At 32.1% G+C, this 14,496-nt stretch overlaps 1 protein-coding gene across 1 annotated transcript; it reads right to left on the reverse strand.

Annotated features, from left to right (window-relative positions):
* Positions 1 to 140: 140 nt before the first annotated feature.
* LOC145306979 (uncharacterized) lies at positions 141 to 10,587 on the reverse strand. The gene is made up of 5 exons (XM_080149319.1): positions 10,577 to 10,587; positions 8,096 to 8,165; positions 6,401 to 6,503; positions 4,281 to 4,335; positions 141 to 240 (listed from the first exon to the last, which is right to left on the reverse strand). Exons 2-5 carry the CDS (start codon positions 8,162 to 8,164, stop codon positions 141 to 143), a joined length of 327 nt encoding a protein of 108 aa, XP_080005445.1. The 5' UTR covers position 8,165; positions 10,577 to 10,587.
* Between the last annotated feature and the right edge of the window lie 3,909 nt (positions 10,588 to 14,496).

Genomic DNA, 14,496 nt, shown 5'->3' on the forward strand with positions numbered 1-14,496 from the left:
AGACATCACTAATTGTAGAGTAGCTGACGTACAGACATCACTAATTGTAGAGTAGCTGACGTACAGACATCACTAATTGTAGAGTAGCTAATATACAGACATCACTAATTGTAGAGTACCTGACGTACAGACATCACTAATTATAGAGTAGCTTCGCTACTAAACAGAGTTGTCCAGCTTTTCCTGGTCTTAAAATGTTTGATGGCATCGTCTGGTTGTAATTCTTTCACAGGTATTCTCCTAAACATAAATCCGCTGACAATCCGCTGGATTAGAACCGGTTCTCAGTCCTACTATCCGCGGATAATGTCCGCGGAAAGCTGTCTATGATACTATGCTATATAAAAATACAAATATATTGGCAGTATATTGGTGTACATCCCCAATGATGATGCTTAAAATTACCCCTTTGTCTAGATTGCAATTAGTGGTTGAAACGTATGGACACTTATTTGAATGTAACAACCAATCAAAATTCACTGAAGTCCCTAAAAGTTGTTAAGCCAGCAAATAAGATAACGTTAATATAAAACTTTGGGGACTAGTGTGATAAACAGCCCATAGTACCCTCTCTCTGTGGGAATTTTGGGTACTCCAACAGGTTCTAGAAGACAACCTTTGGGTACTCCAACAGGTCCTAGAAGACAACCTTTGAGTACTCCAATAGGTCCTAGAAGACAACCTTGAGGTACTCCAATAGGTCCTAGAAGACAACCTTGGGGTACTCCAACAGGTCCTAGAAGACAACCTTAACACTTGAGGTACTCCAATTGTATAATTTATAAGAAAAATAATCTGGGAGAAATTACGAATATAATTTATCCAGGGAGGGAGAGGACATTGGACTGTTAATTAAATAGTAACCAAAGTTTTGTAGCAATGTAATGTAATTTGTTGGCTTAAAACTTTGGGTACTTTGATTTAATTTTGATTTGGGTTGGTTCATTATCTTTCATTGTTTAAACGTTTACACCAATAATCTTAATTTTAATTTACATTATTGCTACAAACCTAATGATTACAAACAAAATTACCCCTTCTACAGTATAATTAGTTGAAACTTTGTATTTCAAGATTTTATTTGCTTGATATTCTAGTTTCACATTTCCTAAGGTGCATAAAAGATCAACTTACAAACCGATTTATATCCGCTGGATTAGGACTGGTTCTCAGCCATACTAAAAAAAACCTGCATAATATCGAATTATACACAATTTTCCACGAATATCAAAATTAAAATGATAAAATTAATTCCAGTTTTGATAGCCGGCGCCTTTGGCCCCTAAGGACTAACAAAACTAGTTTCAATCTTATACTTTTTTTCATTTTAATATCCACGAAAAGCTGTCTATACTACGATGCAATAGAAATAAAAATTATAAACATTTTTTGTCCTTTATTCCTTTAGTCTTTCTAATTAAGAATTTAAAAGATTTTTTTCCAATTTAATGCAACGTTAATTTTTGTTAGTTGCGAAGCCACTCTTTAATTTGTTATATCTGTCCGTCGGTTTATTTTTTAAAAAGAAGCCTTTTCTATAATTAGGGTCAGTCTGTCTGTCCGTCCGTGAGTGTTAGCTCTTTTCGCTAATTTAGACATGTTAGAATTGTCCTATAGATTTCAAATTTTGCAGAATGATTTTCCTCGGAGTGCTTAAGTGTAACTTAATTTCTCGTATTCATTCGAATCCCGTGGATAGGAACCGGTTCTCATCCATACGAAAAAACTATGTCTAGCATCATATTATGTCCAACTTTCTACGAATATAAAAATGTACAATCATAAGATTAAAACCAGTTTTTTAGCCAGTGCATTCGGCACCTCGGGGCTAAAAAAATAGTTTTAATCTTATAATTGTACATTCTATATCCGCTGTTTATAATATGATGCGAGAAATAACTATTATAAATAACGGATATGCCCCAAAAAGACCTTAGGGGCACATGATATGAGAAAAATCCACCTATGTAAAGGAGATCCATATCGGTTCATTAGTTAGTGAGATCCTATGGCTACGACAGAAGAACATCCTGTTACTTCTATATAACAATAATTTTGCGCTAATATCATCCTCAGGGATCTAAAGGGATAAGACAATGACCGATAAATTGATGTACATCCCCAATGATGATACACTAAACGTTTTGACACTCAACTTAATAAACCAACCAATCAAAATTTCAAGTTCCAAAGGATGTTAAGCCAACAAAAAAGAAAACTTTATTATAAAACTATGGGGACTAGTGTAATAAACAGCCCATTGTCCTCTCCCTCTCTGCATCATCCTTGTTTTCAATTTCATGCTTTTTTTGAGATTAGAGTGATTTAAATTTTTTCCTTGTTTTTTTTATTAAATCTTTTGGGAAGGAAACGAAGTTGTGGGTCTAGTCATATTTTTACAGTAGCTTTTCTCCTATTTCTAGCCTCTGCGGGGGGCTCTAACCCTTCGGGGCAATCACCTACTTAACTTAACCCAAAATAACCTTTAAAAAGCTACTGTGAAAATACGACAAAACCAGCAACTTCGTTTTCTTCAAAGGACCCAATTTTTTGTAGCAAAGCAATTCTTAATGTGTAAATATGTTATGTATGTCCGTTTGTCAAGGACGTCCTAGAAAGGAGGGTGTATATTAGTTTTAATATTTCCCCCCCCCCCAAAAAAAAAAAAATATTGGGGGAGGGGGCAATCAATGATTTTTTAACCCAACCCCTTGAAAAAAAGCTTGGACTTTATTAGCTCTCTATCCCCCCCAGAGAAGGAGGGGACAATGGGATGTTAATGAAACTAGTCCCCAAACTTTTATAATAACCTTTTCTTATTCAGTAGCTTAACAACTTTGGGGACTTTTATTGAATTTTTAATAGTTGGTTCATTAAGTTTAGTGTCAAAAAGTTTTAACAATTAATTATATTCTACCATATGGGTAATTTTGTGTATCATCAATGAGGTTGGACATTGACAATGGGATGCTAATGAAATTAGTCCTCAATGTTTTACAATAACCTTTTCTTAATCGTTAGCTTAACAACTTTGGGATCATTTATTGAATTTTTAATAGTTGGTTCATTAAGTTTAGTGCCTAAGAGTTTCAACAACTAATCTAAATCTATCGTAGGAGTAATTTTGTGTATCATCAATCAATGGGGTTGTACATCAATTTATTGACCATTGTCTTATCCCCTTTAGATCCATGAGTTTTATATCTTTATATATAGCATAGTATCATAGACAACTTTCCGCGGACATTATGCAGACAGTAAGACTGAGGACAGGTTCTAATCCAGCGGATTGTATGCAGATTTGTATTTAAACATACTCAAATATCAACAAGGTTTTTGTAAGGGGGATGTGTCTTTTATAAGACAGAGGGACAGACAGAAAGAAAGACAGATGGACAGATAGATAGACAGATAGATAGACATATAGACAGAGACAGATAGATAGACAGATAGATAGACAGATAGATAGACAGATAGATAGACAGATAGATAGACATATAGACAGAGACAGATAGATAGCCATATAGATAGATAGATAGACAGGTAGACAGATAGACAGATAAATAGACAGATAGATAGACAGACAAATTGACAGATATATAGACAGACAGATAGACAGACAGATAGAAAGACAGATAGAAAGACAGATAGAAAGACAGATAGACAGACTGATAGAAAGACAGATAGACAGACAGATGGACAGACAGATAGAAAGACATATAGACAGATAGACAAAAAGTAAGAAATAGAGACAGATAGACATACAGATAGATAGACAGACAAATAGAAGGACAGAAAGACAGATAGATAGACAGACAGACAAAAGAAAGAAATATAAACAGACAGATAGGGGTGTTGACTCTTGTCAAGGGGTGTATAAAGAAGGTTATAAAGGGGTGTATCTATCCACCTTAGTTTTGACAGCAGGGTAGATACAACCCCCCAAACCCCCCTTTTGCACGTCTATGGTTACAATATTCATGTTTAATGGTTTTAAATTTGCAATACACTTCTAACATGTAAATTACCATTCAAAGCTATCTATTACGCCCAGACTCTTAGGTAGAATTGTTTTTTGTAAACAGCTTTCCACTGTGCATTAATTGTTTTTTAAGCCATACTAGAAATATTAATATCAGCCATTGTCTTATCCCTTTAGATCCCTTAGTTTTATATATTTTATAGCATCGTATTATAGACAGCTTTCCGCGGACAGTATGCGGATAGTATGACTGAGAACAGGTTCTAAACCAGCGGATATTTATCAGTTTCAAAGTTACCTAGTTTTATTTTTGCCAGGTCCCTCAAACTGTCGGCAGTTCAATTTTCTTCTTCCTGAAATATAAAAATTTAATTTAGTTTTTTTTTGTCTATCTGTCTGTCTATCTGTCTGTCTATCTGTCTGTCTATCTGTCTGTCTATCTGTCTGTCTATCTGTCTGTCTATCTGTCTGTCTGTCTATCTCTCTAACTGTCTATTTTTCTATCTGTTTGTCTTTCTGTCTGTCTGTCTATCTCTCTATCTGTCTATTTTTCTATCTGTATGTCTTTCTGTCTGTCTATCTGTCTCTCTGTCTGTCTATCTATCTGTCTATCTTTCTGTCTATCTGTCTGTCTATCTGTATGTCCATCTTTCTGTCTGTCTATCTGTCTGAAAATCTGTCTGTTTATCTGTCTGTTTATCTGTCTGTTTATCTGTCTGTCTATCAGTCTGTCTATCTGTCTATCTTTCTGTCTGTCTATCTGTCTGTCTATCTGTCTGTTTTTCTGTTTATCTTTCTGTCTGTCTATCTGTCTGTCTATCTGTCTATCTTTCTGTCTGTCTATCTGTCTGTCTATGTCAGTCTAACTTTCTTTAAAATTTGATTTAGCCTTTCCCATTGCTTTATTGTCTCTAGATGTCTATCTGTCTGTCTGTATGTTTATCTGTCTATTTTTCTATCTGTCTGTTTATCTGTCTGTCTATCTGTCTGTCTATCTGTCTGTCTATCTGTCTGTCTATCTGTTTGTCTATCTGTCTGTCTATCTGTCTGTCTATCTGTCTGTCTGTCTATCTGTCTGTTTGTCTATCTGTCTGTCTGTCTATCTGTCTGTCTGTTGTCTTTTTTTCTATCTGTTTGTCTATCTGTCTGTCTGTCTGTCTATCTTTCTATCTGTCTGTCTACCTTTCTATCTTTCTGTCTGTCTATTTGTCTGTCTATTTGTCTGTCTATATGTCTGTCTATCTGTCTTTAAAATTTGATTTAGCCATTCCCCCCTGCTCGATTGTCTCTGTATGTCTATCTGTTTTTTTCTATCTGTCTGTCTGTCTATCTGTTTATCTTTCTATCTGTTTGTCTATCTGTCTGTCTAACTGTCTATCTTTCTATCTTTCTGTTTATCTATCTGTCTGTCTATCTGTCTATCTATCTGTCTATTCATCTGTCTGTCTATCTGTCTATTTATCTGTCTGTCTCTGGAGATTGTTTAGTCCTTTGACAGTGTACATAATTATTATTCGAAAGATCTGTCCTTAATTTTTATTCATATTTAATGTTTAATATTGTTTGTTTATGAATATTTAATACCTGTATTATAATACTGTTAATAAATAAACAGTAGCAGTCGGAACCTTTTTTAATGTCTTTAGTTATGATGCAGTGTTGAGCCAAGATTTGAATAACAACAACTGTTATACCACATCCCTCATAAAAAGACATGTGACGTCATAAAAATGGGTGGTTATCCATCTCTTTCTTTAGGGGGTTTCTTTCCACTTCTCCTCTCATCTCTCTCATTTTTATGACGTCACATTGAGCGACTTTCTCTATTTGCCACTTGTATGGGTTACAAAAACTTTAAAGGAGAAACAAACTGTAAAGGAGATTTATAGAGTAGTTTTTATTATTAGCTTTATTACAGACACTATCAGCTACGCCCCCTAGAGGTCTTTAAGGTCCCTTGAGATTTGTAAGGGGGGGGGGGGGAGAATGGAAGTTGACGGCCACACTTTTAATTTAGCATAGACAACCTTGTAGGATTGGAAGCTATCATATAATGGCACTGCCTAGCATTATTTTGAAATAATTTTATGGTAATTTTTTTCCAATATTTATAAACCTCTCCAGGACCTATAAGAAGCTACACTGTAAAGGACTACCATGTTGATTCAGCGGTTAGCAAGATTCTTTTGTACAGACACACACAACTTTTACTAGCGGACTAGCGGCTACACCAGTAGAGGCCTCTAGTTTTTTTTATTTCTCTTCCTCAAAATAATTATAAACCTTCTCGAGACCTATAAGAAGCTACCCTGCAAAGGATAACCCAAATGGTTCAGAGGATAGCAAGATCCTTCAATACAGACAAACCAACAAATAGACATCCTGTTATTTTATTATGAGAATTTATCAAAAGCTTACCTAAAGCATCTTTTAATTTGATTCTTGTTGAATTTATAACTTGTTTCCAGTAAGTTTTATTCGTGGGGAATCCTGGTACCTCATCTATCATATAACTTACAGCCTAGATTGGATAGATTCATAGATAGATAGATAAATAGATCCATAGATAGATCGATAGATAGATTGATAGATAGATCGATAGATAGATCATTAGATAGATCGATAGATAGATCAATAGATAGATCGATAGATAGATCGATAGATAGATCAATAGATAGATCGATAGATAGATCAATAGATAGATCGATAGATAGATTGATAGATAGATCAATAGATAGATCGATAGATAGATCGATAGATAGATCGATAGATAGATCGATAGATAGATCAATAGATAGATCGATAGATAGATCAATAGATAGATCGATAGATAGATCGATAGATAGATCAATAGATAGATCGATAGATAGATCAATAGATAGATCGATAGATAGATTGATAGATAGATCAATAGATAGAACGATAGATAGATCGATAGATAGATCGATAGATAGATCGATAGATAGATCAATAGATAGATCAATAGATAGATCGATAGATAGATCAATAGATAGATCAATAAATAGATGGTTAGATAGATCAATAGATAGATCGATAGATAGATCGATAGATAGATTGATAGATAGATCGATAGATAGATCGATAGATAGATCGATAGATAGATCGATAGATAGATCGATAGATAGATCGATAGATAGATTGATAGATAGATCGATAGATAGATTGATAGATAGATTGATAGATAGATCGATAGATAGATCGATAGATAGATCGATAGATAGATCGATAGATAGATCGATAGATAGATCGATAGATAGATCGATAGATAGATCGATAGATAGATCGATAGAAAGATAGATCTATAGATAGATCTATAGATAGATTGATAGATAGATTGATAGGTAGATCAAATGATAGATTGATAGATAAATGGTTAGTAAGTTTTATTGGTGGAAATCCTGATCTTGATCTTTAAATCATTTTAGTGGTGAGCCAGATTGGGGTGAGCCAACTTTCCACCAATGAGAGCACAGCATTTTATCAAATGCCGCACTCTGAAATTCGGCACACCCCGATGTGGCTCATCACTAAAATGATTTAAAGATCCAGCTCTGGTACCTCATCTATCATATAACTTACAGCCTAGATTAATCGCATCATATTATTTCATGTATATCGCATCACATTATAAACAGCTTTCAACAAATACATAAAAAATGTTCAATTATAAGAATAAAACCAGTTTTGTTAACCAGGAGGTGCTGAAGGCACAGGCTAAAAAAACTGATCTTGACATTAGTAGAAAACTGGATATAATACAATGCTATACATATTGTTTTAGTTGAGCTGAGAACCTGTTCTAATCCACTGGATATTAATCGGATTTGAAGCGAAACTGAATAGTTATTTCTTTCATCGTATTATAAATGGCTTTCCGTGGATATAGAATGTACAATTATAAGATTAAAACCAGTTTTTTTAGCCTCGAGGTGCCGAAGGCACAGGCTAAAAAAACTGGTTTTAATCTTATGATTGTACATTTTTATATTCGTAGAAAGCTGGATATAATACGATGCTAGACATAGTTTTTTCGTATGCATGAGAACTGGTTCCTATCCACCGGATTCGAATGAATACGAGAAAAGGATTTACCTGTTTATGTTCAGTAAGATATTTACTGACTAATTGATCTGAAGTTAGGCATTCTAGTCCATTTAACATTCTAAATATTGTATAATCTAGTTAATCAGACTGACAGACAGAAGGACAGACAGACTAATAGATTGTCAGACTGATATTTACTGACTAATTGATCTGAAGTTAGACATTCTAATCCATTTAACATTCTAAATATTATATATATTCTAGATATGTCTGTCTATCTGTCTGTCTATCTCTCTGTTTATCTGTCTATCCCTGTGTCTAAACCCGCAACTGTGGCTCAACACATAGTGCATCGGCTCATCGTTGGGAAGTTGATAGGTTCGAATCTCGGTCCGACACCGCGTCATAACTAAAGATGTTAAAAATGGTTCCCACTGCTACTATGTCAGATGCGCGACGCAAATAGTTAGAGTGGGGGGAATGCCTTGGCCCAAAACAGGCGCAATTCGTTACCATGCACAGTTGGGACTTCTCAGACAAAGGTCGTGCATCTCAGAGAGTTGGTTGCCTGATGGGCTATTGGACGCTTTACACTGCATTCACAAGCGGAGTATGCGTGGAGAGAGGTCTAGTTGCCTAGTACCCAAAGCGACACCAAGCTCCCTAGAATCTTAACATCTTAACATCCCTGTGTCTATATGTCTGTCATTCTATATGTTTTTCTATATGTATGTAAGATATATCTTTCTATCTGTCTGTCTCTCATACTGTCTGTCTGTATGTCCCTCCATCTGTCTGTCTGATTTTCTGTCTGTCTATCTGTCTCTCTGTCTATATATCTGTATCTCTATCTATCTGTCTATATATATGTCTATTTGCCTGTCTGTCTTTCTATCTGTCTGTCCTTCTATCTATCTGTCTATATATCTGTCTATCTATCTGTATATCTATCTGTCTATCTATCTGTCTATCTATCTGTCTATCTATCTGTCTATCTATCTGTCTATCTATCTGTCTATCCATCTGTCTATCTATCTGTCTATCTATCTGTCTATCTATCTGTCTATCTATCTGTCTATCTATCTGTCTTCTATCTATCTGTCTATCTATCTGTCTATCTGTCTGTCATTCTATCTGTCTGCCTATATGTCTGTCTATCTGTCTGTCTATATATCTGTCTATTTATCTGTCTATCTATCTGTCTATCTGTCTATCTGTCTGTCTATATATCTGTCTATCTATCTGTCTATATATCTGTCTATCTATCTGTCTATCTATCTGTCTATCTATCTTTCTATCTGTCTGTCTGTCCTTATATCTGTCTGTCCATCTATCTGTATATCTATCTGTCTATCTATCTGTCTATCTATCTGTCTATCTATCTGTCTATCTATTGTCTATCTATCTGTCTATCTATCTGTCTATCTATCTGTCTATCTATCTGTCTATCTATCTATCTATATATCTGTCTATCTATCTGTCTATCTATCTGTCTTCTATCTATCTGTCTATCTATCTGTCTATCTGTCTGTCATTCTATCTGTCTGCTATATGTCTGTCTATCTGTCTGTCTATATATCTGTCTATTTATCTGTCTATCTATCTGTCTATCTGTCTGTCTATATATCTGTCTATCTATCTGTCTATATATCTGTCTGTCTATCTGTCTATATATCTGTCTATCTGTCTGTCTGTCCTTATATCTGTCTGTCCATCTATCTGTATATCTATCTGTCTATCTATCTGTCTATCTATCTGTCTATCTATTGTCTATCTATCTGTCTATCTATCTGTTTATCTATCTGTCTATCTATCTGTCTATCTATCTATCTATCTATCTGTCTATCTATCTGTCTATCTATCTGTCTATCTATCTGTCTATCTATCTGTCTATCTATCTGTCTATCTATCTGTCTATCTATCTGTCTATCTATCTGTCTATCTATCTGTCTATCTATCTGTCTATCTATCTGTCTATCTATCTGTCTATCTATCTGTCTATCTATCTGTCTATCTATCTGTCTATCTATCTGTCTATCTATCTGTCTATCTGTCTGTCTATATATCTGTCTATTTGTCTGTCTGTCCTTATATCTGTCTGTCCATCTATCTGTATATCTATCTGTCTATCTATCTGTCTATCTATCTGTCTATCTATTGTCTATCTATCTGTCTATCTATCTGTCTATCTATCTGTCTATCTATCTGTCTATCTATCTATCTATCTATCTGTCTATCTATATGTCTATCTATCTGTCTATTTATCTGTCTATCTATCTGTCTATCTATCTGTCTATCTATCTGTCTATCTATCTGTCTATCTATCTGTCTATCTATCTGTCTATCTATCTGTCTATCTATCTGTCTATCTATCTGTCTATCTATCTGTCTATATATATGTCTATCTATCTGTCTATCTATCTGTCTATCTATCTGTCTATCTGTCTGTCTATATATCTGTCTATCTGTCTCTCTATATATCTGTCTATCTGTCTGTCTGTCTGTCTGTTGTCCAATATAAATATATACCTGGGTATGACGCCACTATTGATCCAAAAACAAATCAATCAATCAATATTTTAGGAAACAATATCAAGGGCGTCATGGAGGGAGGGGACATTAGGATGATTTTACACTAGTCCCCAAAGTTTTATAATTACATTTTCTGATTCATTAGCTTAACAACTTACTGAATTTTGATTAGTTGGTTCATTAAGTTGAGTGTCCAAACGTATCAAACACAAATTATAATGTACAGAAGGGGGTAATTTTGTTTACCACCATTGGAGATGAATAGGATAAGACAATGGACGATAAATTGATGTACATCCCTAATGATTTATAAAATTATCCCTTCTGTAGAATTTAATTATTGGTTGAAACCTTCGAACACTCAACTTTGTGACCTAACCAATCAAAATTCAATTATAGCCCCCCAAGTTGTTAAGACAACGAATAAGTAAACTGGTGTTAAACTGGGATCGCCATAAATTGTAAATCGATTGTTTGATTATCGACCACATTTATGGCACACGGAAAAATTATGAGGAAATAAGTTACTTTAAGGTATGGGGACCGAAAAGAAATTGTAATTAAAAAATATGTACCCAAAGCATCAGCCAATAGCAGAGCAGAATATGGGTTGAAGGTTAAAAAAAAACTTCAATAAATGTATTTACAAAGTAATAATTGCTAGAGATAAACAATTAGTTATAACATTTACAAAGTAATAATTATTAAGAAATTAATAAAACAAAGATTTACAAAGTAATAAGCGCTAGAGATAATAATTAGTATTCAGATTTATAAAGTAATAACAGTTGATTATAATTACAAAACATTAACTTTAAGTGTTTGGTTAGTTTTCAATTGAAATATAATTAATGATTATTTTATTGTATAAAAAAGATAAATATAATTACAATTTATAATAATAAGTATTAGATTCGTAAGTGGTTAGGTAATTTAATGGATAATTAACAAAAAAGAGTTTAAAAATGTTTAAAGTTATAGTGTGATAATATGATATTATAATAAAGAGATAATTATAACAATATAAATAATTATTGATTGATTTGTTATAGGTTAGATGTAATAATTGATAATTATAATACTATAACTGAATGATAAAAATAAGACAATTATAATTATTATGTGTAATTATTGATTGATTTCTAAAGTGCAAGATTATCTAATTGATAATTGAAATAGTATAATTATTATGTAATATTCAGATAACAAGAAATAATATGAATAATTAAATTCATTATGTGTAATTATTAATAGATTGTAAAGGGTAAGATAATATAATTAATAATTATGATAGTATAATTACTAAGTAATAATAAGATAACAAGAAATAATATGAATAATTATAATTATAATTATTATGTGTAATTATTAATAGATTGTAAAGGGTAGGGTTATATAATTAATAATTATGATAGTATAATTACTAAGTCATAATAAGATAACAAGAAATAATATGAATAATTATAATTATTAATAGATTGTAAAGGGTAGAATAATATAATTAATAATTATGATAGTATAATTACTAAGTAATAATAAGATAACAATAAATAATATGAATAATTATAATTATAATTATTATGTGTAATTATTAATAGATTGTAAAGGGTATGATAATATAATTAATAATAATGATAGTATAATTACTAAGTAATAATAAGATAACAAGAAATGATATGAATAATTATAATGACAATTAATATGTGTAATTATTGGTTGATTGTATCATTTTAGATAATGTTATTGTTATAAGTAAAGTTGTAAAGGGTAAAGATTATGGAAAGAGTAAGATAATATAATTAATAATTATGATAGTATAATTACTAAGTAATAATAAGATAACAAGAAATAATATGAATATATATAATTATAATTATTATGTGTGATTATTAATAGATGGTAAAGGGTAGGATTATATAATTAATAATTATGGTAATATAATTACTAAGTCATAATAAGACAACAAGAAATATTATGAATAATTATAATTATTATGTGTAATTATTAATAGATTGTAAAGGGTAGAATAATATAATTAATAATTATGATAGTATAATTACTGAGTAATAATATGATAACAAGAAATAATATGAATAATTAAAATTATAATTATTATGTGTAATTATTGATAGATTGTAAAGGGTAGGATTATATAATTAATAATTATGATAGTATAATTTCTAAGCCATAATAAGATAACAAGAAATAATATGAATTATTATTATTATGTGTAATTATTAATAGATTGTAAAGGGTATGATAATATATTTAATAATAATGATAGTATAATTACTGAGTAATAATATGATAACAAGAAAAAATATGAATGATTAAAATTATAATTATTATGTCTAATTATTGATTTATTGGAAAGGGTATGATAATATAATTATTAATAATGATAGTATAATTACTAAGTAATAATAAGATAACAAGAAATAATATGAATAATTATAATCATAATTAATATGTGTAATTATTGATTGATTGTATTATTTTCGATAATGTTATTGTTATAAGTAAAATTATTGATTGATTGTAATAGGTTTGATATTATAATTGATAATTATAATCAATAAGTAAAAATAAGATAATTGTAATTAATGTGAGTAATAATTGATTGAATGTAATAGGTTAGATATTATAATTGATAATTCTATTATTGTAATCAATAAGTAATAATAAGTTAATAATAATTGACTAATAATATTTATTTGATATACTTAATAACTGTAATATAATAATTAAGCAGATAATGGTAATAATTTGATTTAGAGTTTTAGGAGGCGTATTAGTATTTGATTAGAAAATATTATTGTTAAATGTAGTAATTATACCTTGTCAGAGAGAGAGAGAATGTATCAAATTTGAAGTTACCGCTGATCCTAAATACCCCCCTGCAAGAAACAAGTTTGGATGAAATAATTTTTTTGGAGCCTTCGGCTTAAAAAATTATTTCATCCAAACTTGTTTCTTGCGGGGGGTAAATACATTTCGGGGGGTGGTGTAATAATAACAGTAGTTGTTATATTTAGAGAGGGAATGTACTAAAAACTGAAGTCACCTCTGAACCTAAATACCCCCCTGCAAGAAACAAGTTTGGATGAAATAATTTTTTTGGAGCCTTCGGCTTAAAAAATTATTTCATCCAAACTTGTTTCTTGCAGGGGGGTAAATACATTTCGTGGGGTGGTATAATAATAACAGTAGTTGTAATCATTTTTTAAAATTTCAACTGGAACAAAACCGGTTGGACGTACAAAAAAATGAACTTCACGTCAAATGTTGCAAATTTAATTTGCAAAAGAAAAGTATTTCAGAGTTATCCTGATTGGAGGACTTTTTTGCCTCCAAAATGGCCGTTAAAATCTCGCAAACAGCAAAATCGCCGAAAATCGCGATTTCGGCGGCGAATAACGGCCAAACAGTCCGCCGGAGGTGAATGATGCATAAGTAAAGAAATGTCCGCCTTAAAAAGTTCTACAAAAGTGAAGAAAAGGCCAACGTCGCTAAAACGACTCCGGCACCCCCTAAAGGGGCAAAAACGGAGATTTTTCGAAAAAACGTCAAAAATCGCGCCTTCGGCGGCGCGTAACGGCCAAACGGTCCGCCCGAGGCGGATCATGCATAAGTAATGAAATATCCGCCTCAAAAAGTTGGACAAACTTGCTTTTGTATGTCAATCCCAAAAAACGACTCCTTGCACCAGTTTTGGTCGAAAAATCGAAAATCGCTACGTTTAACGGTCAATAACGGTCAAAACGGTCATTGGCGGGTCCAAATTTTTTTTCAGTTTCTAACACGTCTCAATGGGCTAATTTTATGGGCCTGATGTTCAGACCCCGCCAAAATGACTCTTTCCTGTCCAAAATGGACCCAACAGGTTTTTGTGAAAAACACCAAATTGCAAAACTTTG

Source organism: Acartia tonsa, chromosome 15 (assembly GCF_053477335.1).
Source record: "Acartia tonsa isolate MP-2025a chromosome 15, ASM5347733v1, whole genome shotgun sequence".
NCBI lineage: Eukaryota > Metazoa > Arthropoda > Copepoda > Calanoida > Acartiidae > Acartia > Acartia tonsa.

Excerpts from the sequence above, each read along its gene's own strand:
- LOC145306979 (XM_080149319.1), bottom strand. The coding sequence starts at position 8,164 with ATGTTAAATGGACTAGAATGCCTAACTTCAGATCAATTAGTCAGTAAA. Across the intron at positions 6,504-8,095 it reads ATCTTACTGAACATAAACAG|GCTGTAAGTTATATGATAGA; the intron begins GTAAATCCTTTT and ends TATCCAATCTAG. Across the intron at positions 4,336-6,400 it reads CAAATTAAAAGATGCTTTAG|GAAGAAGAAAATTGAACTGC; the intron begins GTAAGCTTTTGA and ends TTTATATTTCAG.